This window comes from Elgaria multicarinata, chromosome 2, assembly GCF_023053635.1.
Source record: "Elgaria multicarinata webbii isolate HBS135686 ecotype San Diego chromosome 2, rElgMul1.1.pri, whole genome shotgun sequence".
NCBI lineage: Eukaryota > Metazoa > Chordata > Lepidosauria > Squamata > Anguidae > Elgaria > Elgaria multicarinata.
This window is the reverse complement of record NC_086172.1, coordinates 62491671-62513909: the sequence shown is the minus strand read 5'-3', so window position 1 is coordinate 62513909 and position 22239 is coordinate 62491671. Positions and strand designations below refer to the sequence as shown.

Here is a 22239-nt window from a genome sequence, read left to right as displayed (position 1 = left end):
AAGAGGTTCCTTTCCTTTCCTGACTTTTTCATCAAAATTATCATTTGGAAGAGAGGCTGAAACCTCCTTCCTTTCCTGTGGTCCAAGGCAGGCAACTCTCAGCCTGGCTGGGGCGGGGGGAGAGAAGGAGAGCTCAAGTAACAGTCTGAGGATGATCAGGAATCTGGAAACAAAGCCCTATGAGGAGAGAAAGAACTGGGCATGTTTAGCCTTGAGAAGAGAAGGCTGAAGGGAAACATGATAGCACTCTTCAAATACTTGAAAGGTTGTCACACAGAGGAGGGCCAGGATCTCTTCTCAATCATCCCAGAAAGCAGGATACAGAATAATGTGCTAAAGTTAAAGGAAACCAGATTCTGGCTGGACATTAGGAAAAACTTTGACTGTTAGAGCAGTACAACAATGGAACCAATTACCTAGGGAGGTAGTGGGCTCTCCCTCACTAGAGGCAGCTGAACAGGAATGCTTTAAGGTGGATTCTTGCATTGAGCAGGGGATTGGACTTGATGGCCTTCCAACTCTAATATTCTATTATTCTATGATTCTATTGAGGAGATAATTTTGGAAGGAATTTTGCCTCTTTTTGCCTACATGTTAATTTGATGTTAAAACCCACCCACCAACTCACCTTTCCTTTTTTGTTTTTTTTTCCTTCTTCTTTTACTTTAAACAGGGCAGATATATTCAGAACAAGGTTGACAGCAGCAACCATCGAGCCTAGCCTGGCCTTCCATTTGACTTTATATGAAATATTAATAAAGCAGATTTCTAGTAAAATAAGAGATTCTCTTGTACATGTATGCAATTTTATTTTACTATGTTGCAATGAGTGTACCTCTCCACATTTCTTTCCATTAGACTTTAGATGATGCTTGACTCACAAGACTCAGGCTGTAGACTCTATCAATTCAAATGTTACCTTATTGTTCACATCCAATAGAATAACTTTAGTGATTATGGTTTCATTTACAGTACAGACAGTACAGGCTACTTTATAACTTCAGGATTTATCTCCCCTAATATATGGAATCTATAAACATTATTTATTTATTTATTTATTTATTTATTATTTTATTTATTACATTTTTATACCGCCCAATAGCCGAAGCTCTCTGGGCGGTTCACAAAAATTAAAACCATCATAAAACAACCAACAAGTTAAAAAACACAAATACAAAATACAATATAAAAAGCACAACCAGGATAAAACCACGCAGCAAAATTGATATAAGGTTAAAATACAGAGTTAAAACAGTATAATTTAAGTTAAAATTAAGTGTTAAAATACTGAGTGAATAAAAAGGTCTTCAACTGGCGACGAAAGGAGTACAGTGTAGGCGCCAGGCGGACCTCTCTGGGGAACTCATTCCACAACTGGGGTGCCACAGCGGAGAAAGCCCTCCTCCTAGTAGCCACCTGCCTCACTTCCTTTGGCAGGGGCTCACGGAGAAGGGCCCCTGTAGATGATCTTAAGGTCCGGGCAGGTACATATGGGAGGAGGCGTTCCTTCAAATAACCTGGCCCCAAACCGTTTAGGGCTTTAAATGTCAATACCAGCACTTTGAATCGGGCCCGGACCTGGACTGGCAGCCAATGAAGTTGTAAAAGGACTGGCGTAATGTGATCTCGCCGGCCAGTCCCTGTTAGTAAATGGGCTGCCCTGTTTTGTACCAGCTGAAGCTTCCAGACCGTTTTCAAAGGCAGCCCCACGTATAACGCATTGCAGTAGTCCAAACGAGAGGTTATCAGAGTATGGATAACTGTAGCTAGGCTATCACTGTCCAGGTAAGGGTGCAGTTGGTATATCAGCCTAAGCTGATAAAAGGTGCTCTTTGCCACTGAGTTCACCTGTGCCTCAAGTGACAGTTCTGGATTGAAGAGCACCCCCAAACTACGGACCCGATCCTTTAGGGAGAGTACAACCCCGTCCAGGACAGGGCAAACATCACCTCGCCGGACAGATGAACCACCCGCTAACAGTACCTCCGTCTTGTCTGGATTGAGTCTCAGTTTGTTAGCCCTCATCCAGTCCATTACCGTGCCCAGGCACTGGTTCAGAACAGTCACTGCCTCACCTGGGTTTGATGAAAAGGAAAGGTAGAGCTGGGTATCATCCGCATATTGATGACACCTCAGTCCACATCTCCGGATAACCTCCCCCAGCGGCTTCATGTATATGTTAAACAGCATAGGGGATAAAATAGAGCCCTGCGGAACCCCATGGCTTAGGAGCCACGGCACAGAGCAATAATCCCCCAGCACCACCTTCTGGAATCGGCCATCCAAGTAGGAGCGGAACCACTGCAATGCAGTACCTCCAACTCCCAGCTCAGACAGCCTATCCAGAAGAATACCATGGTCAATGGTATCGAAGGCCGCTGAGAGGTCTAGGAGAACCAACAGGGTCGCACTCCCCCTGTCTCTCTCCCGACAGAGGTCATCCCACAGGGCGACCAAGGCAGTTTTCATTCCAAAACCAGGCCTGAAACCCGATTGAAATGGATCTAGATAATCTGTTTCATTCAAGAGTGCCTGGAGTTGTCCTGCAACCACCCGCTCAAGCACCTTGCCCAGGAAAGGGATATTAGCCACCGGCCTGTAGTTGTTAACATCCTCCGGGTCCAGATTAGGCTTCTTCAGGAGTGGTCTAATTACCGCCTCTTTTGAAGAGGCCGGCACCACTCCCTCTCTCAAGGAGGCATTTACAACCTCCTGGACCCAGCCGGCGATCCCCTCCTTATTTGATGTAATGAGCCACGAGGGGCAATATATGGAATCTATAAACATTACATTGCTTTTCTCATTAACTTTGTATAGCTAAACCCTTTTAACTCTGCATCTTCTTCTATTGCAAAATGTCAGGTCACAACTGTGGTATTTTACCTTAGGTATGCACCCCTTCATGCATGCTTTCCTCCATAATGGTAACAACCTATTTGAGGCATTTCAATTTCATTTTCAGGTACTTTAAATATATTTCTTTTTGTCACCTGTGTACTATTTTTCCTTTATGAAGCTCTCAAGTCTAATGCCTCTTAATTTTCATACAACTGTACTTGTTTTTCCGTAGCCATGGTCAGCTTTAAAGTGGAGGCACAGGTTCAGGTAGAAATCTCTCTACATTTTTCATCATTAATTCCACATAGTACACAGTCCCTTAACATCTGTGTCAGAGTTTCATCATAATTACAATTCTAAGAATGTTTCTTCAGTTCTGCAACAAACTTTTCTACTGTCTCCCTAGACCTCCTTGATCATGCATTAAATTTTAATCACTCAACTTATTCACTGTGTTTGATTAAAACTGGTGGGTTTTTTTTTTTCAGATTTACCAGCTCCTCATAACTATTCTTTTGGCTGTTTATGGGATTATTTAAACTGCACATAGGAGACCCCATACTACTGAGCAGAACTTGTTTCTCCCAATTCCCCTCCATCCCTTTGTAAACTGATGAGGAGTTTAGCCACCTTCACTCCAAATGCCCCAAATTTCAGAGTGAAAGTTTTCACCTGAAAACTTTCTATACTAAGCTTTTTTCCTCTTGTGTTTCCCTCTTAATGCAGGAAGTCCTGGTTGATTTCCTTTATTCTAATAATATATTTTATTATTGTATACCATACAACGTATAGCATTGATTGCAATTCATTTTATTTCCATGTTCCAAGTGCACATTCCACACACACCCCAACAACCTTCCTTCTTTTGATAATATTTATCTTGGCTGGTAAGGCAAGACTTCTTTTTCAGAAGACTTGCTCAGGAAAGCTGCTTAGTCTACACTAGTGAATGGACCCAGGTTTGGACAGTTTGGAATAATCCTTAGTTTGATACAGTGAGGACTTTAAGAAATAGACAGACTTGGATACATGGCGGCTGCCCCATCTGAGTAAATCCATTCCTGCTGGCGTCCCTAGGCACAGCCCCTGTTGCTTTGGGCTTCAACTTCATGGACACATTAAAAAACATTATTTATTTTTAAAATAAAGCAACCCTAAGGTGCAGACCTTTAAGGTCCACTTAAAATGCATGCCAAGTTTCAGGTGTCTAGGCTTCACAGTCTTGATGCTATGACATTGATGAATGGATAGGCAAACATCCATCCTCTTTTATTATTACAGATTGTTAACAATTCCAAATTCAATAATGTTTTCTACCACTTTACAGGGAAAGAGGGGAGTTAACTTTTTCACATGTAACATTTCGCTTTTATAGAGATTCTGAATGGGTTTGGATGACACGATAAATAACGTTGGGTGAAATAGTCAATGGCTGGTTATTGTGTCGTCTGGCAGGACTTCTTCACACTACGGTTGGTTATTCAGATGAAATAACCAATGCAAATAACCAACACTGTGCAGAGTTGACTATTTCAACAACGTTTGGTTATCATGTCGTGTGTTGGGCACCGCTAACTATTTCGTTGCACACAGTTGGCTATTTTCAGTGACAACAGAGTCCCTGGCAAGTGTGACCAAAGCGGTGGCTGCCGCTATAGTCCAGCCAGCAGAACTCGCAATGGCTGATGGGATACCAGCAGGAGGACTGAGTGTGGGAGAGAGGGAGGAGGGTGTCAATCAAACACACTGTTAACGAATAGTCAACTCAACACTGGCCTTAATCCACACCATGGTTGATTATAACCATGTCGTGTGGGGAGTACCCCCTCGATAATCAAACATGGAGTTGACTATTAACTCACCATTGACTATTATGTTGTACAAGTGCAGCCAATATCTTCCCTTGGATAGGACATCATGAAATACTATCTCCAACCATTTGCCACAGACAAAAGAATTGCCATCTAAATAAGGCTCTGGCACACCACAGGAATCCTTACATTCCATGACTTCAGCAGGTTAAAAGCACACTGTGAACAGGATTACAACTTCCATCCTCGATGAAGCCCTCAATTTCTATTTAAAATGGCAAGATTTCAAAATTACTTGTATCTTGGACTTGTTAATGTTTCAGCCTACAGACATCTCCTAATCTTTGTAAGGTAATTTGACTGGTTCCCAAAGGGTGGAGACATATTTTATTATAGTTCTTCTACTGATAGTCACATAATTCCCACTATATATTTTCAATTACCTATTTTCTCATAAAGTTCTCGTTTATATTTATGTCTAAATATAACCCTGTTGCCCTTTTATGTACATGCCATTCTTAATTAGCAATTATACAGTCTTGGATTAATCTCACCGGTTTGCATAATTACTCTTGCTTTTTGCTTTATAAGTAGAGAAAATCTCTCAGTTCCTTTGAATATCCTTCACATTACTCACTGGTCTGTAATTATGTTTCTGTTCAGTCATCTTTACTTCAGGCTTAACATACCCAGATGACTTATAATTTTTTCCTTAATCGTATTTTTACTGTTATGATCTGGTGTCTCTCAAATCTATAAGGTAAAAGAGGCACAATACTGTAGTTTGCTCCATATTGTTCCCTGAAGAGTAAAAAGAGCCAAAATAGACAGTGGGGTGCAATTTTAACATGAAAACTATTCAGGGCTCATCCTGATGTCTTTTTGATGATTCTAGCTTAAGCTGCAATAGGCCTGCATACCTCTTCTACCTTACACAACTAAATGCTTACCAGCATATCTAAATGCATGCCACCATAAATGTACAGCCCTTTAACAAGAGCCTGATGAACTTCCTACTTTTATAAATTGCCAAAGGGACTATTAAGCAATACACAATTAGCAGTCTGTGGTCAGCTTAGAGGGCTATGCAGGCCTAAGCTAGAATCATGTAGAATATGAAGTATGCCTCAATCATTCATCTGAGAGGAAGGTGCAGTTCCATGCTGTGAAATTTTCCTCTAATGCTATTTCTGGATAACTGTACACTAGTGCATTAAGTAGTCACCATTGGATTGTATCTAAGTAGAGCAAAGCTTCTGCCAGTTGCAAAAACTCTTAATTTTCATCTATGTGCATGTGTTAAATACAATACATTGATTTTGCTTTGGCAAGTCATCGAGAAAGCCATTGTGCAAGCTATTTCAGAAGCACTTTCACAACTCACTATGACTTCATTATGCTTGGTGCTGCTTGTAATAGTTGCACCAATTGTGCACTAGTGATTGCACAACTGCTAGAACACACAACGTGTAGCAGTCCAACTCTGCCACTTCTACCTTTCCCACTAAGACTGCATTAGATACAACCCAGTGCAATGAAAACAGCACATAAATGCCTCTGGTTTAGTATAAATTTCCAATCTCTAGAAGTAGTCATAGAACAAAACTGCAGTAAATTAAAATTAAATGTCCTTATTTAGATCTTATATTGTAGAAGATAGAGGGAGAATTATTTATTTAGTTCTGTACTTGACCCTATCCTGTAGTCCAAAAACAGGGAACTTAAGAGAAAATTCATGACTTCTATATCTATAGTCCAGCCCGGGTGCTGGTGATACACACACTGTATTTACGTCCAGTAAAAATTGAAACAGACAGAGGGCTGATTCAGATATTCACTATCTTGGTAGCAGTCTATATGTGGAAGACATGCGGCTGAACTTCAGAGTGTATGTGCATGCCCCACTGTCCATACACCCCACTGCCCACAGAAGTCACATTGGGCCTGTGATCATATGCACTTTTGAGACGTGGAAGGATGGACAAAACTGGGCAACTCCCTGGCAGGAATAAGTAATGTCAAAGTTGACCCATAACCCACAAAATTCAGGCTGTTATTGTCCTATGCTACCTAGTTGTTATTATTTGCAGCTACACTTCCTCATCAATGCAAGCAGCTCTCCCTACGGTATGCTTACATAGCTTTGTACTAAAATTATTTATCAGTGTTTTATCAGTGAATATTTTATCTTCTGATGTGACTCTGACATGATGCAGAGACTGTGGGTACAATTCTGCGGATGACTCAGGAATTTAAAGGATATTGAGAAGAGTTGGAAGGATTTCCATGTCCCAGAAGAAACCAATTCTAGACAGTACTTAATGAATACAAATGGGACTTGTATTTGAAAAAAGAATAGAAAATATATTTTTGTGTTCTTCTTTGTGACTAAGGTCCTAATCAGTCCAGCAAAAACAAAAACCCTTCTTTTTAAAAGTCTGTCTGGGAACACAAACTGTATTATATGCAGCATGGAAAAAATTCTACAGACATAGGTACTCAACATGTGATTTTCTTCCTCTAGCACTTTACAACTGTACTTGTAACATACTGTACAATAATTAGGTCTATTAGCTATCAAGGAAACATTACTGGTCGAAGCAATTTGAAAAATACTATACGTGGAAATCATACAAAATGATATTTCAAAAAATAACAGAAAATGCTTTCATTTAATTCTAGAGTTCCTATTGGTACCTGAAATAAAAATGTGACACTATATTTCTGGCAAACCAAAGCTCTAGGATTTATTTTGTTATGGATGATCAGTTTCTTCACCATTTTTTCTTGTAAATGTGCAGAGTTTGATAACTATAAGTTACCTTAAATCAAAGATCTAAATAGTGTGGAAATGCTTCACATGGTCACGCTTTTAAAATTTCCTGCATTTACAAATTTCCTGTGCCAATTCAAAGGATTTTATAGCATTAGAACAGGGAGGGGGGATTGTGGCCTTCCAGATATTTTGGCTTACAACTTCCATTATCCCTCACCATTGATTTTGCTGGCTAAGGCTGATGGGAGTTGTAGGCTATACATCTGGAAGGCCACAAGTTGCTGCGTTAGAGAATAATACATACCTATTCTATTCTCTTGGAACTTTCAGATTACTTTAAATTCTTTAACTTTGAATTAAGCAGGAAACTTACCCCCATAGGGAAAACATTTTCATTACATCTGTAACACCTGGGTCGGGCTTAGATGAACAGTTAAGCTGAAACTAAACTTGCACTAACTGACCAGTCACTGCCATAGCCCAGCAGTCTCAGACACCCAAAAGGTTAGGCTGCAGGGTTAGCAGATGCCATATAAGGTCAAGAGCAGGCATTGGTCATGTTTGAGAAGCATCAACTGAAAAGATCTAAAATGCCTGAAGTAAGTGAAGTAATCCAGTGAAGATGGGGAATGAGTCAAGTTCCAGAGGAAGTAGCTGAAGGACCCAAAAGGCCAACAGCAGCATAATGTAGGACAAGCATCAGGGGGCATGGCTAGACCAGGGGGTGGAGGGGGATGTTCTCCCAATATGATGATCGCAAGATCCTCCCCCTTAGTCTATACGCTGTGTGCGGCGTCCCGGGAGGAAAAGGATGTCGCACTCACCATTTTGTTTGTTTTTTATTGGAAATGAGCACAGGAGCGCTCCTACGTAAAAGGTGAGGTTTTTATTAAAAACAAAACAAAAACCTCGCTCCCCCCTCCCACCCCCAATGGGCATGGAGCTCCTGAACAGCTCCGTGCCCCATGCCCAGTTTCCCGGCTCCTTGCAGTTACTCACGAGGAGCCCGAGATGCGGGAAAAGTCGGGATTAAAGGGTATGCCAATGTCCTGGGGAAAAGGAGGGATCATCCCTCCCTGTTCCCAGGATTCCCTGTGCATCATGTGGGCGCACAGGGATGATCCCGATATTGGCAGATCTAGACATGCCCAGGGTGTCATGTTCTGAAAGGCAGCCATTCAGGAGAAAGCGCAGAAGTGTACTAGGGATGGTTGAGAAATTCAGTAGGGGTTGGGGCCATCAGTTTCAGGATTAATTTACCTGATCTACAGCTCCAGACTGGGACAAGGTACACCCTCAAATCACACTACCCCATAAACAGCTGAGATAAGAGCTGCTTTCCCCCATTTCTTTCTTTCTTTCTTTCTTTCTTTCTTTTCACAATTTCCAGCTGCAAAGAACAGCTTAAACAGCTTAATACTTTTTAAAAAATGCTCCAGAAAGGGGCGATGTCTCATGATGGGTCATCCTATCACAAAGAAGATGTCTGCTCTGATATACCAATGGGGAAAGCCATCTTTTTTGCAGTACAATGACTCAGAAAGGGACAGCACATTATCAGGTTCAGCCACTTCCCAAAGCTTTCTATCTGCTCTCAGTAGCTAGAACATGTTAGAACAAACAAACAAACAAAAACATACCACCACAACCATCTGGGCACACATTTGTAGCATTACATTTTTCCGAACCAAACGAAATGCAACTAAACTATACCTATGCTATCTCTTTGTATACATTCAAAAATATATTTTGCCTGACGAAGATTCCAATAGTATGTGAAGCTTGCATAATCATTAAACTACTCATTGGTCCAATAAAAAAGTGATTTTCTAACATAGTCTCTGTATCTATAATTATTTAGTTATCTATTGAAACACATGCAAGAGTTAACATTACAAGAAGAATCTTCATCCATGAGGTTGGGACAATAGATTGCAATGTACGCATGATACTAGATTACAATATAAGAAAACAGAGAGAGAAGCAGAAACCAAGTAAGTAAATTATTCCATTTTTCCCCATGGTAGACACAAATTACTCATTTCCCAGCACATCTTTAAAGATGCGTTCAGAGCAAGTAAAGAATTTCAGCAGACTAGTAATGCACATTATTCACGAACATATCTCTGTACTAAAACAGAAGTTGCTATTATTGCAACTTTATTTGCCTAAACAGCCTACGGGTGGTATTCATATAATGCATCTTCTATTATATGCCTTCTTAATAATACTTTATTGTAGGGGACAATTTAGCTCCCTGAAAGTAGAACATAAATCACAAAATGTCTGAGAAAGAAGTCTTATCATTTTAATAGGTCTTGTGATTTCTCATGCATTATTGCATTGTTGTATATGATTTCACTTAGACCAGCATTCTTCAATCTTGGTCCCTAGGGAAAAGAAATAACCAGCATGCTCAGAGTGAAACTGGGAAGGCAAGTCTTAGCAAGACATAGTCTAAGAAAGCCATTTTGGGTCCAGAAACAGTCGACAGGCAGGATGCGGACAAACAGACAATACTAAAAACAGGGCATTTATGACCATTAAAAATGTTCATAAACGTTCATTAAAAATGTTCATAAAAGAAGCAGAGTATGCAGAAACAGCCTCAACATTAGTAAGCAAGGTAGGCAAAGTGAAATATAGATTGTTTTGAGGACTGGTCAAGTTACTTTGAGCAAAACCTGTTGTCTTCCATTTCCTTTTGCAGAGAAAAGGAGAAACGGGACTACCACAATTTTATGTTTCATTCCAGATCATTAGGATATGTATGTCAGGATGAGGCTAGGTCTCCCTGGTGTGCATTCCAAATTGGACTTGGAGGCTGAAGAAGACCAGCTGAGACAGGGAGCAGGGAAGGAAATTCTCCAAGGCTCCAAGGAGAAATCTTCCTAGGAACTTATCGAATAGAAGGCCCAGGCTCAGAGATCATCTTCGCCCTTTCCCCTACCCCGGGAATTCAGTCTTTGTCAGAGGGGGAGGAAGCATCAGAATCGATAGATCACAGAGTCCGCTGCAGGGTCAAGTGGGCAGAGTTTAGAGGAATTGGGAGGTAGTTCAACAGACTAGCCACATGGCAGAGGTTGCAGCTTGAAGACCCTCCTTGAAGGAGGGGTCCAGTAAAAGCCTCAGGGCAGGGTGAGAAACTGTCCATTTATTTGAAAAGCAACTGCCTTGTTTTGTTAGGCTGTTAGGTTAATTAAGCTTAGAGGATAGGTCCTAGCTCCAGGTATGAAGAGGTGCCTTCTTACCAAATAAAGGTTTTGTGGATTGCACAGCAGACCTTGGAGGGTTCAGAATCATGACAATGCAGTGTGCAGGTCCTGACATTTTTTCAAGCAGTTAGGCCTGACTTGTTTTGAGTTGCTAGAGGGAGCAGCTCTACCAAGTCTAAAATTCATATGACTCTTCCTTGACCTCATTACTTTGTTATCATTTAAATAACCAAGACACCAAAATCAATGAATTTACAACTCCCATGTAAATAAGGATAAATTTGGGTTGTTGGATGAAGTGTATATGGTGTCAGAGCTACAACTATTTCCTAATACACTCTGGACAAGTATCAGATTTCTAAAGAGATCATTACAAGTGTAGGCAAACACATGACAAACCCTAAAATCCAAGTTATAGAAAAATCCTATCATGTCTATTCAGAAACAAGCCCCACTGCGTTCAATGGGACTTATGCCTAGGTAAGCGTATACAGAATTTCTGCATAAAAAGGATAAGAGAACTCTTCAGAAGACTATTTCTATAATGTACCCTCCTAGTGGTACCCAAGATTTCAGAGGTTTGGTCCATCATGGCTTGGAATAGGGCCTTTATGACCTTCTGGGTTTTAAGCACCTACTAAAAATACTTTTTCCAACAGACATTCCCAGGAAGGTAATCCTTACTCTGCACAAAGATTTGTTTTTGTACATAGCTTAGAAATGTCTTTAATATAAGTGATATTTTAATATAAGTTAAGTAATCAATCAATCAATCAATCAAAGCAGAACAATGAGATGGCCACTGCTTGTCCCTCTCCTTCTTTTGCTCTCTTTTTTCTAGATTTTCTCTTTTCAATTTTGTGGGTTTCTTCTATTACTTTTTTTAATGGATATGTTACCTCTTCCTTTCCAAGAAAATTTTCTATCCCCACCTTTCTTTTCCATGAATATCAGAGCATAGAAATCCACAACTTATTATCTTGGCACTAAGCTTATGTCTATGGAACTAACCTATAGATTTATTGAGTAAGCAGGGATTACAACCGAATGAAAACAAAATCCTTAAGGAGGAAAACTTCCTTGGCTTAAGACGAAGTAGCATTAGCTATTATGCAGGAATTGATTTGAACATTGTTACTGAATCAAAAAGGTACACTGTTGGCAAAAGAAAGAATCCAGTTTCCCATGTACACAAGCAATGCTTATAAAGAAGTACAGAGCTTTTCTTGGGTGTTGAAGGCTGCATTTAGGAGGGGAAGGGGAGCTGAAAATGCACATGCAGAATATCACACAATTGAATTTAGATGTTGTCTATTACTCCTTGGATTCCAGAAGGCTATACTGACATACCATATCCTAAAGATTAGCCTGGGGATGGGCCCTAGTTCGGTTTATGTGCCCAAAGCTCTGTCACACATAAAACAATGGGATATATTTTCTTGCTTACATTCAATATGTGGTCACAAATATTGGCCATAGTCTACACCCTATGTATGCTCCGAGATCTGTATCTTAAATATAATCCATAGTTTAGACTCAATATTACTGTTCCACCACCTCAGCATTTGCACAATGCCTTCTTAACTACACTGCCTGTCAGCACAGTCTGCTTTCAATCCCATTATCACTAATAACTTGGGAATTATTTCTCTAAACCAAACTCAGCAGGGTGGGTCAATATTGCAGTAGGAGTTCATGTTTGAACCGTAAAGCTGACACAACCTGTCATATTATGCAGGGCTGGGCCTCTCATGGAGCAGGATGGAGCTCCAACTTCAGGCATCAGAGTGGTGAATTGCTTGCTCACCCTTCCACTGCCAGGAGGGCCTGCCACCACCCTCCCTTCCTTTTTTTGCCACCACAACACTCCCTCCTTTTGTTCTGCCACCACCATATGTCCCACCCTCCCTCCCTACTCTGCTGCAGATCCTCTCAGAGCAAGCAAGAAGGCAAGCAAGGCAAGCTTTCTGAAGAGCCAGAATAGTGGCCAATGCAGTTTTTCAGAAAGTCAGCCATACCCAAATGCCTGGCTCTCAGGGGGCCTTTCTTAGAGCCAGGCATTGTGGGAGGAGGGGCGTCCCTAGAGATCTCCTGCAGCATAGAAGGAGGCACTAGCAATGGCAATGTGGTAGGTAGATAGGGTGTTAGAGATAAGATGACGGGGAAGACAGACTGGGTGGGTGTACGGGCAGGAGTAGAGAAACAGACTGGCTAGGTGGGAATGAGTAGGGAAATATAGCAGGTGAGCACACAGGCAGGGGAAGAGAAGGGAGACAGATTTGGAGGATGGGGGAGGAGGGAGACAAATGTGGGGAGAGGAGAGATGAAACAGACAAGGGGAGAGGAGAGAAACAGCAATAATGGCGGCCAGTAGTGGCAGCACATGTGCTTCCCCACTTCAGGTATTATGTAAAGTGTTACCAATAACATAGTGTTCATGCCTGTTGAAAATGACAGGTGAAACCTTATGTTTAAAATTTAGTGCAAGCAGGGAAATGCTGAAGCACAGTGAAATTAGAATTATAATGCATACATATCATTTGTCACACTCTTTATAATCCTAGCATGAATAATTTTGTACATTTCACTCAGTGTATATTGTTAGATTCAGGATACGATCCTATGTACACTTCACTATAGCCCTCTATACATAGTAAGACTTACTTCTGAGTAAAAATGCTAGAATTGTGCAGCAAAGCTAAAATGCTATGCATATTAGTTCACTGAACACAGAGGAACATTACATTCTTCCAAGTAGGACGGCGCTATTTTTCATCCCAATATCAGCAAAAGATGTTTATCTGGAATGCCATCTTTATAGAAATGCTTTTTGCCATGTAAATATGAAAAGATCCAATAATTGTTTGCAGTTGTACTGTTATGTAATAATGTCGTTTATTGCTTTTCATGGCCTTACATAGTAATTGAAATAATAAAAAAGCCAATGTTACCACTCTAACATCTGATCATTAGTCTGGATCCTATGCAATGTGTGGTTGCTCAACAAACACTTGGTACAGTATGGCTGAACAGAAGAGAGATATAATCAATTTATATCCTGTGTACAACTTCATGTTCTTAGTGAAATGACACTATAAATCACCCAGACATTTTTTATTCTTCTTTGGCATTATTGCACATCAAGTTTGAAATAACATGCTACAAAAACAAACGAAAACCTGCCAGCCAGTCAAGAAAGACCGCAGCAGAACAACTTGTATGGCTAAGTCAGAGAATGTGGTTGTTGCTGTTTTCTAAAATAGGAGAGAAAAAACAGGAAATATAATGTTGTACATCCCACTTTAAACACTGTGATGGCTATTTAATGTCAGTTAATACAATCTCATTAAATTAACTATTTAAATTATTTTGCCTTCCTTATAACTTATATTAGATAAAGGCGAAGCTGTGTAGTTTACATATGTACAACACCTTGACCAGGTTCACACGATCACTGCGGCCCCACTGTGGCTTATTTAAGCCTTGGTGGTTTGAGATATGTGCCAGTGGCCATTTTTAATATTCACTCCCCAGTAGGGGATTGCCATGGTTTGTCCTGTCATCTGAAAGTAAGCAGCAGGGGTTGGTTCAACAAATAACCTATGCTCTGCTGTGGAGTTATTTGAGGGTTGTTTAACTGTCAAACAACACCTGCCAAAAGGGTTGGGATGACACAACAAATCATGGCAACCTCCCACCTGGGGTTGAATATTCAAAATGGCCACCAGCAGACACCACATATCACCTGTGGTGGGTTGCAGTGAACATGTGAACCGGCCCCTAGTATATTTAAGGCCCCATAAAAATAGATGCTGATGCAACAAATTCTACCAATATCAGGTAAGATATTTAGTAGACCTTCGCAATATGTATTTGTTTTAGTACAAATGTAACCATGGTGACATGTGATTTTGAACTGAGGGCTGTTTTAATGTTTTATTATGCTTGTATTTGTTTATTATTCTTGTCTGAATTTTTGTAAACCGCCTTGTTTAGTTACAGAAAGGTGGTGTATAAATGAATGAATGAATTATGAAAACCACATAATGAAACACCTACCTGTAAAAAAACTTCTTAAATTGAGGCAATATGTGATAGCAGTTTTTCTTCTGAGTGGCCAGGCACTTATGGCATACTGAAATCATTGGACCATTTTTATGTCAGATAGATTTAACCATATGTTAAGAATGAGGATTTTGAGCGATTTGAAATGTCAGGCAGAAATATTGCTGAGCTAGTAGTGGCTAGGATGTCAATCAAAATGGGGTGGTGGGGGATGACAAGGACACATGCCCTTAGCTTCAAGAGTCACATATTCATTCAAGAGGACCTGAGCACTCAAACTGACTCAAGCTTGTATGACAACTTTAAGATTTTCTCACAATATATGTTATGAGCAGACAGCTTGGTGCTCCAACCAACTAAACTGAAACGATAAATTGATAGATTTTCATATGATTTCACACTTCATTGACCTGGTTCAGACAATCTTGTGGCACCCCAGCTGTAGAATGAGCTCCCTAAGGAGGTTCGCTTGGCACCTACATTATATTCTTTTAGACGCCAGCTGAAGACCTTTTTATTCTCCCAGTATTTTAACAGTCTATAAATTAATTTGAACTTGATGTTTTAAATTTGTATTTTAAATTTATATTTTTTGCATTGCTGCTGTTTTTATCTTGGTTGTGCTTTTATGTTGTATTTTATATTATGGTTTTATACTGTTGTTTTATACTTGAATTGTCTTAACTTTGTAAACCGCCCAGAGAGCTTTGGCTATTGGGCGGTATAGAAATGCAATAAATAAATAACTAAATAAATAATAAATAAATCAAATCCTGGCTTAATAAACAAACATAAGGGCCCAGACTTCATACACAAACATGCAGTCCCACACAAGTGGGAAGCAAGTAAAGAAGACACAGTTAACCCTAACTTCTGTAATTTTTTATTTATTTTTCTCTTTTTTATTCTGAATATTAACAAAACAGAACAAAAAAAAAGAAAAACAAAGAAAACATATGAATTAAAGAAGCATTAGGTGCGTTACACCTCCAACAGTTATGCAAGTTAGACAATCTCTTATTGAAAAGGCATTGTGGAGTCCAATAAACCCGAAACAAGTGTTTTGTTTTGCTCAATAAGACATAGACTAAGATCCATAGAAGCTTCAGATACAGGTGCTAGAGCAACAATCTATTGATTAGGCAAAGTAGGACATTCCAATCCTGTCTTAAAACATGTGTATCATATTTATTTACTACTAAATAAGTGTCTGTTCAGCTGAGTGTTTCTAACAATTGAGGCTCTGAAGCTGTGAAAGCGGCTGAACCAAGCCTAGATTCCAACAGGTGTTGCAATTGCAAGTATTGCCATTCAGCCGTAGTAGGTAATTTATATTTAGCACATAAATCAGAAAATGACAAAAACTTGTCATCTGGGCCTATTAATTGATCCAAAGTAAGATCATCATCATCTTATCTGTCCATGTCCTCCACAAGAATGCTTTCTTTTCAATTATTAAATCTGGATTTCCCCATAAAGTCAACTTTACATGAGAGAATGGATTGATACCATATACCACACCTCTCTAGCAGCCAACAAAAAATTCTATTATGTCGAGAACCGAGTGCCATCCATTTGGGAAGAGGTTCCAGAACTGGCCAGGGTGGCATATCTAAGCAAATTGGAAAAGACCAAAACTAAGTACAAGCCAATAGATAGGCCCAATGGTACAAAGCAAGGTCTGGAAAACCAAACCCACCTTCTTTAATTGGAAGCTGCATCCATTTCAAAGATATTCAAGGTGAGGAAGAACTACAGAAGAATTTACAAAACAAAGCATTGTTACTTAAAGTATTTCCCAAGTATAAGTAAAGTAATCCCAGGCATAACACAGAGAATTCGAGGTATAATGTTCATTTTAAGGTTGTTGAGTTTACACCACAAATTCAGCTTTAACGGTGCTCATCTACCTATATCTCATGCAATCTCACTAATCAGCTTATTTAAATTTATTTATCTCTCTGAGAATGAGTATTACCAGAAAGGTAATAAAATCAGGGCACTAGCAAAATTGACCATTAACGAACACATGCTGTCTCCAATCGGCATCAAGTCAGACTTTGACCAATTAATTGAATAACTTGATGAAGATGGTACCCCCTCCCACATCTCCTTCACGATGTTTTACCCTGACCTAACAGACACAACTTTCTGATATAGAAAGCAAACGGTGACCCTGAAAGTATTAATCAATTTCATCAAAGGAGGAATAGATGCCTGGAGTTTAGAAATAAACAATAAAAGATCATCAACATAAAGAATAATTTAAATTCTAAATCAGCATGCCAAACCCGTGAATACTATTATTCTGTCTAATTGCACAAGCCAGAGGTTCCAAACATAGATCAAATATCAATGGGGAAAGTGGACATCCTTGCCGAGAACCTTGCCCAAGCATGAAAAAAGCCAACAACCAACCATTGGTCATGATTCTTGCTCTTGGGGTCGAATATAAAATTCTAACCCACTTCAAAAATTCCATTGGGAAATCAAAATTACTCAAAGTAGCAAGCATAAACTTTCAATGAATTTTGTCGAAGGCCTTCTCAGTGTCCAAAGAGACAATGGCCGCCTGGTCAGTCCTTTCTCTATTTAAAGTTATCAAATCCACAACTAATCTCACATTATCAACCCTCTGCCTGTTTTTAATAAATCCAACTTGATCAGGTCTGACCAATGTTGTAATGAGTTGTTGCAGTCTATCGGCTAAATGTGCTATTAATATTTTAATATCAACATTTATTAGTGAGATTGGTCAGTAAATAGTACAGTTAGTATGGTCTTTGCCAGCTTTAGGGATGATTGTAATATAAGCATCATTTAATGATGAAGAATGTGAAAGTGCTTCAAATATATATTTGTAAAGTTGATAAAGTTTTGGAGCTAGAAAAGTAGAAAAGGTTTTATACTACTAAATTGGGAACCTATCTGGACCTGGGGATTTCCCATTATTCATATTCATAACTACTTTTGTAATCTCTTCAAGTCTTATAGGAGCCGTAAGACATTGCCTTTGCAAGGAATCTAAGCAAGGGATCTTTATCTGAACCAAAAAAGTATTCATAGCCTGCTCCGATATCTCACTACCCTTACTATACAACTCTGTTTAAAATCTTTTAAATTGTAAATTTATATCCATAGGAGTAAGTATTGTGTTATTCTCATCTTTAATGGCAGAAATAACATTTCAATGTTTTTGATGTTTAAGACTGTGTGTCAAAATTTTACCAAGATGTTCCCCATTTTCCCAGTATGCTGCCATGAGCAAGTTAAAGCAAATTCTGTCTGCTGAGTAATAATATTGTTTAACTCGCATTTAACTTTTTGCAAATCCTGATACAGTTGTGCTGATGGGGAACTGGCAAACTGGGTTATAAGAGATTTCAACTTCTTATTTAAAAGCACGTGTTGTGCTGTTCTAAGCTTTTTCTTATATAAAGCCTAGGCAATGATTTGGCCCCTAATAAAGGCTTTGCAGGCCTCCCATTGCTGCAGTAAAGAAGTAGAAACCAAAGAATAATCTAATCGAAAACAGTTATGATGTACTGGTGAAATAAAGGTGTACTTTCTATCATCAGGGTGCAATATTCTCCAAACATCAAGCAAAGTTCAGCCTTATAGGTCTGAAGCATTTGTCTCACCATTGTTTGGGTTTTAGGGATTGGTGTATTTCCATCCAATGAGGGATCTAAGATCTCATTAAAATCCCCACTGTCAAATAAACCAATTTACTGAAACATTCATCGAACATAGCAGGAGAGTTTGTATTTGGCCCATACACATTGATCATAGCAATGATTCTGTTATGTCCACACTTGGGAAATATGGTTAATGACTTACAGAGAAGCCAGGATATGAAGCCATGGTTTAAAGTTGGCTTCCAAATCTTGAGTTATGTGGAAGCCATTAACCATAGTTTCCCAATTAAGATTTAATGGTAAGCTATGATTAACTGTGGATTTCCTGCTAATTTGCGCACTCACCAACGTGAAGGGAAGAGCAAAACAAAAGCAAAAGAAGATAAATGCTTGTCCATGACGCTCATGTATATCCTGGCTTATTATCCGAACATGGCCACTGTTATACAAATGGACTGAATGTACTCTGATGAAGTGCAAGCTTGCAATGAGATATGTGCTGGCAGGTTCTCATCTTTCTTTTTCTTTTTCAGGTGAAAGCCAAAAGTACTGGGTACAGTGTCATCTCATTTATATTTATTTTATTATTTATAGGCTGCCTTTCAATTTAGAAAATTCAAAGGCAGAGCCAAAAGAATTAAGAATAGTTCAATCTCACAATATTGTATAAAAACACAGAACAATAACAATTAATTAAAAGTAGGGCTGTCACCTGATTGAAGAAAGTTTAGAGGTTCAATTAAATGTCCATATGCTTTCATAGAACTAAAATGAAAGAATACAATTGGTAAACTAACCTATTATGCTAAAATACACTCTTGGCTACCACCGCTAACTAAAAATTTGGGTACAATGCTGAGATCAAGATCATCCCCAAACTGCAAAACTGTCCATAATCAGAGATATTTTGTAACAATATTTCTATCTTCAGTTTGTTCTGTCTCATCCAGTCCAACACAGATTCCAAGTACCAGTACCAGTACAAAACTTAAGATTTGACAGATAAGAGAGTACTGAATATCATCAGGATTCTGATGACAATATACCCCCAATTCTCCAGAAAACCTCCTCCAGTGGTTTCATAGACATTAATCAGCATGTGACACGATGGAATCCTTCAACAATCTACCTGCTGAGGAGTAAGAGCAACAGTTTTCCAGAGTAATTTTCTGAAATCAGTTCTCCAAGAATGACTGGAACTATGCCCCAGTCCTATCCCAACAAGGGAACTCAGAAGGATGCCATGGACAATGGTACAGAAAACCACTGAAAACTCCTATGTGGCAGAGTCTTGCTATTTACTGTTTTACTCTGTACAGCACCATGTACATTGATGGTGCTATATAAATAAATAAATAATAATAATAATAATAATAATAATAATAATAATAATAATAATAATAACAACTACAGGGATGTACCACCTTGACCATTGCCAGGGAAGGTGGACCAGCTAAGTTTTTCTCTATCTTAACAGTGGCCAGGAACCAGACTGAAACGTATATAAATTCACCTCCAACACAATTAAAATTGCATGAGACAAGACTACACTTATTGTTCCCACCCCCTCAGTCATGTTTCTAGTACTCATTTCCATGTGAACGGCAGAGGGTAAATGTTTGCAGCAAGAAGTCTGCTCTACATGTGCAGGCTTCCTGAACAACTAATTTATAACCCTGCAATATCAAAATTCTAAATGATACGTACAGCCTCCATGAATAATGCAGATTGATGATAGAACCAAATGATGGAAATGTGATAGAGAGTAGGTTAAACAAGTAAATTAAGCAAAGTAAGGTCAGTGAATAGAACTACAAGACATTAGAAGACACAATTGGACTTCCTGCCCCCCTCCACCTTTATTTTAAGGAATATCCCTAGCTTGAAAATGTAATATTGAACAAAACATAGGATGTTCTTTCTTTCTTTCTTTCTGAATCTCACCACTCAGAAGAACTAATACTGTAACTTTAGGGGGTCCTTTTTAAGTTTTGTTCTAGAAATCCAAATTAAAAGTTGTTGATGTCATCCACTTAGGTAGTCCTGTACAGAGTACAGGGCATGGGGTTACACTGAAACTTTGTGAAGCAGACTTAGGGTAAAGATGTCATAAGAATGTTATCTAAATTTACAATGGTTGGATGTATTTATCAAGAACAGTATTATGTTTAATTGTGTCACTGATGCTACAGTTCTGCACCCAATTAAATTGCTTCATAGTCCTTGATTTCAGGTGTGAAGTTGTTGTAGACTGCAAGCTGAATATGAGCCAACAGTGCGATATGGCTGCAAGAAAGGCAAATGCTATTTTGGGCTGCATTAATAGAAGTATAGCTTCCAAATCACGTGAGGTACTGGTTCCTCTCTATTCGGCCCTAGTTAGGCCTCATCTAGAGTATTGCGTCCAGTTCTGGGCTCCACACTTCAAGAAGGACGCAGACAAGCTGGAGCGTGTTCAGAAGAGGGCAACCAGGATGATCAGGGGTCTGGAAACAAAGCCCTATGAAGAGAGACTGAAAGAACTGGGCATGTTTAGCCTGGAGAAGAGAATATTGAGGGGAGACATGACAGCACTCTTCAAATACTTAAAAGGTTGTCACACAGAGGAGGGCCAGGATCTCTTCTCGATCCTCCCAGAGTGCAGGACACGGAATAACGGGCTCAAGTTAAAGGAAAACGTCCTGACTGTTAGAGCAGTACGACAATGGAATCAGTTACCTAGGGAGGTTGTGGGCTCTCCCACACTAGAGGCCTTCAAGAGGCAGCTGGACAAGCATCTGTCAAGGATGCTTTAGGGTGGATTCCTGCATTGAGCAGGGGGTTGGACTCGATGGCCTTGTAGGCCCTTTCCAACTCTGCTATTCTATGATTCTATGAACTGAGCTGTGTTCAGCATTTCAGCCTGGTCAGATTCATGCTTCTTGGAAGCAAGTCTCATTTTCTTCAGTGAATTTACTTTTAAGTAAATGAGCATAAAGTTGCAAGCTTTAGTGTTTTGATATGCAAACATACTTTAAATAGAACATTTTGAACTGCGCTTTTTATACTGTATTTCGTAATTGTGTTTTAACCTGTTGGGTGTTTTACTGTGGTTTTAATTTTTGTGAACCGCCCAGAGAGCTTCGGCTATTGGGCGGTATAAAAATGTAATAAATAAATAAATAAATAAGTCGCAGCTTACCTTGAAAACTGCTGCTGCAATCCACGCATCTGGACCCTGTTGCGCTCAGATTCCAGAGTCACCTCTCGTAATTTTTTTTCACTTTCGAGTCTCAAATGTCGCTCTTCCTCCAACTCATGTATCAGCTTCTCACGCTTAAAAAACAAAACAAGGACCAGAGTTGAAATTGCAAAAAGAAAAAAAAACAGTAAACATTTTTAATGATCAAGAGTTTAACTTAAAGAGTGTCATCACATGGGGAAAATCACATTTCCTTACCATCGCTTCTCTGCACTTCCTCATTCTTCCTGGAGGGGAAAGAGGAAGTAAACAAAGACCATGCGGCCCATTCAGAGGCTGTTTTTATCGCACTGCTTTTCCTGTACACTGCAGGAGATCGCGGCACATTCCGGTGTTTTTGTTTTTTAAAAGTCAGATTAAAAGGGATCTATTTTGCAACAGAAAAACGAGTGGAAGCAGTGCGGGAGGCGGACGTCATCTAAAGGACGCGCGCACATCCACAAGTAGGCAGTAGCGAGCGTGTGATAAAATGCTGGTCTGATGAACCTCAAAGTGTCATTTTTATTGGAATATATGATCTCATTTCCAGCTTTCTCCCCAGTGACAGACCCACATGTGGAGAGATTCCCCATTGAGGAGGGGGGGAAGGAGAAACAAAATAACAAATATATTGCTTCTTATAATTTCAATGGTCCTTTACAATTCCTGGTTGGAA

The 22239-nt window shown here is 39.5% G+C and overlaps 1 protein-coding gene across 3 annotated transcripts in view; it reads right to left on the bottom strand.

Moving 5' to 3' along the window:
* Nucleotides 1–22239, bottom strand: part of NCKAP5 (NCK associated protein 5) — a 640533-nt gene that overhangs the window by 297276 nt on the left and 321018 nt on the right. For all 3 annotated transcript variants that reach the window (XM_063116607.1, XM_063116609.1, XM_063116608.1), the window contains one exon: nucleotides 21525–21658. In XM_063116607.1, coding sequence (XP_062972677.1) covers nucleotides 21525–21658 — 134 coding nt within the window. The remainder of the gene's footprint in view (nucleotides 1–21524; nucleotides 21659–22239) is intronic.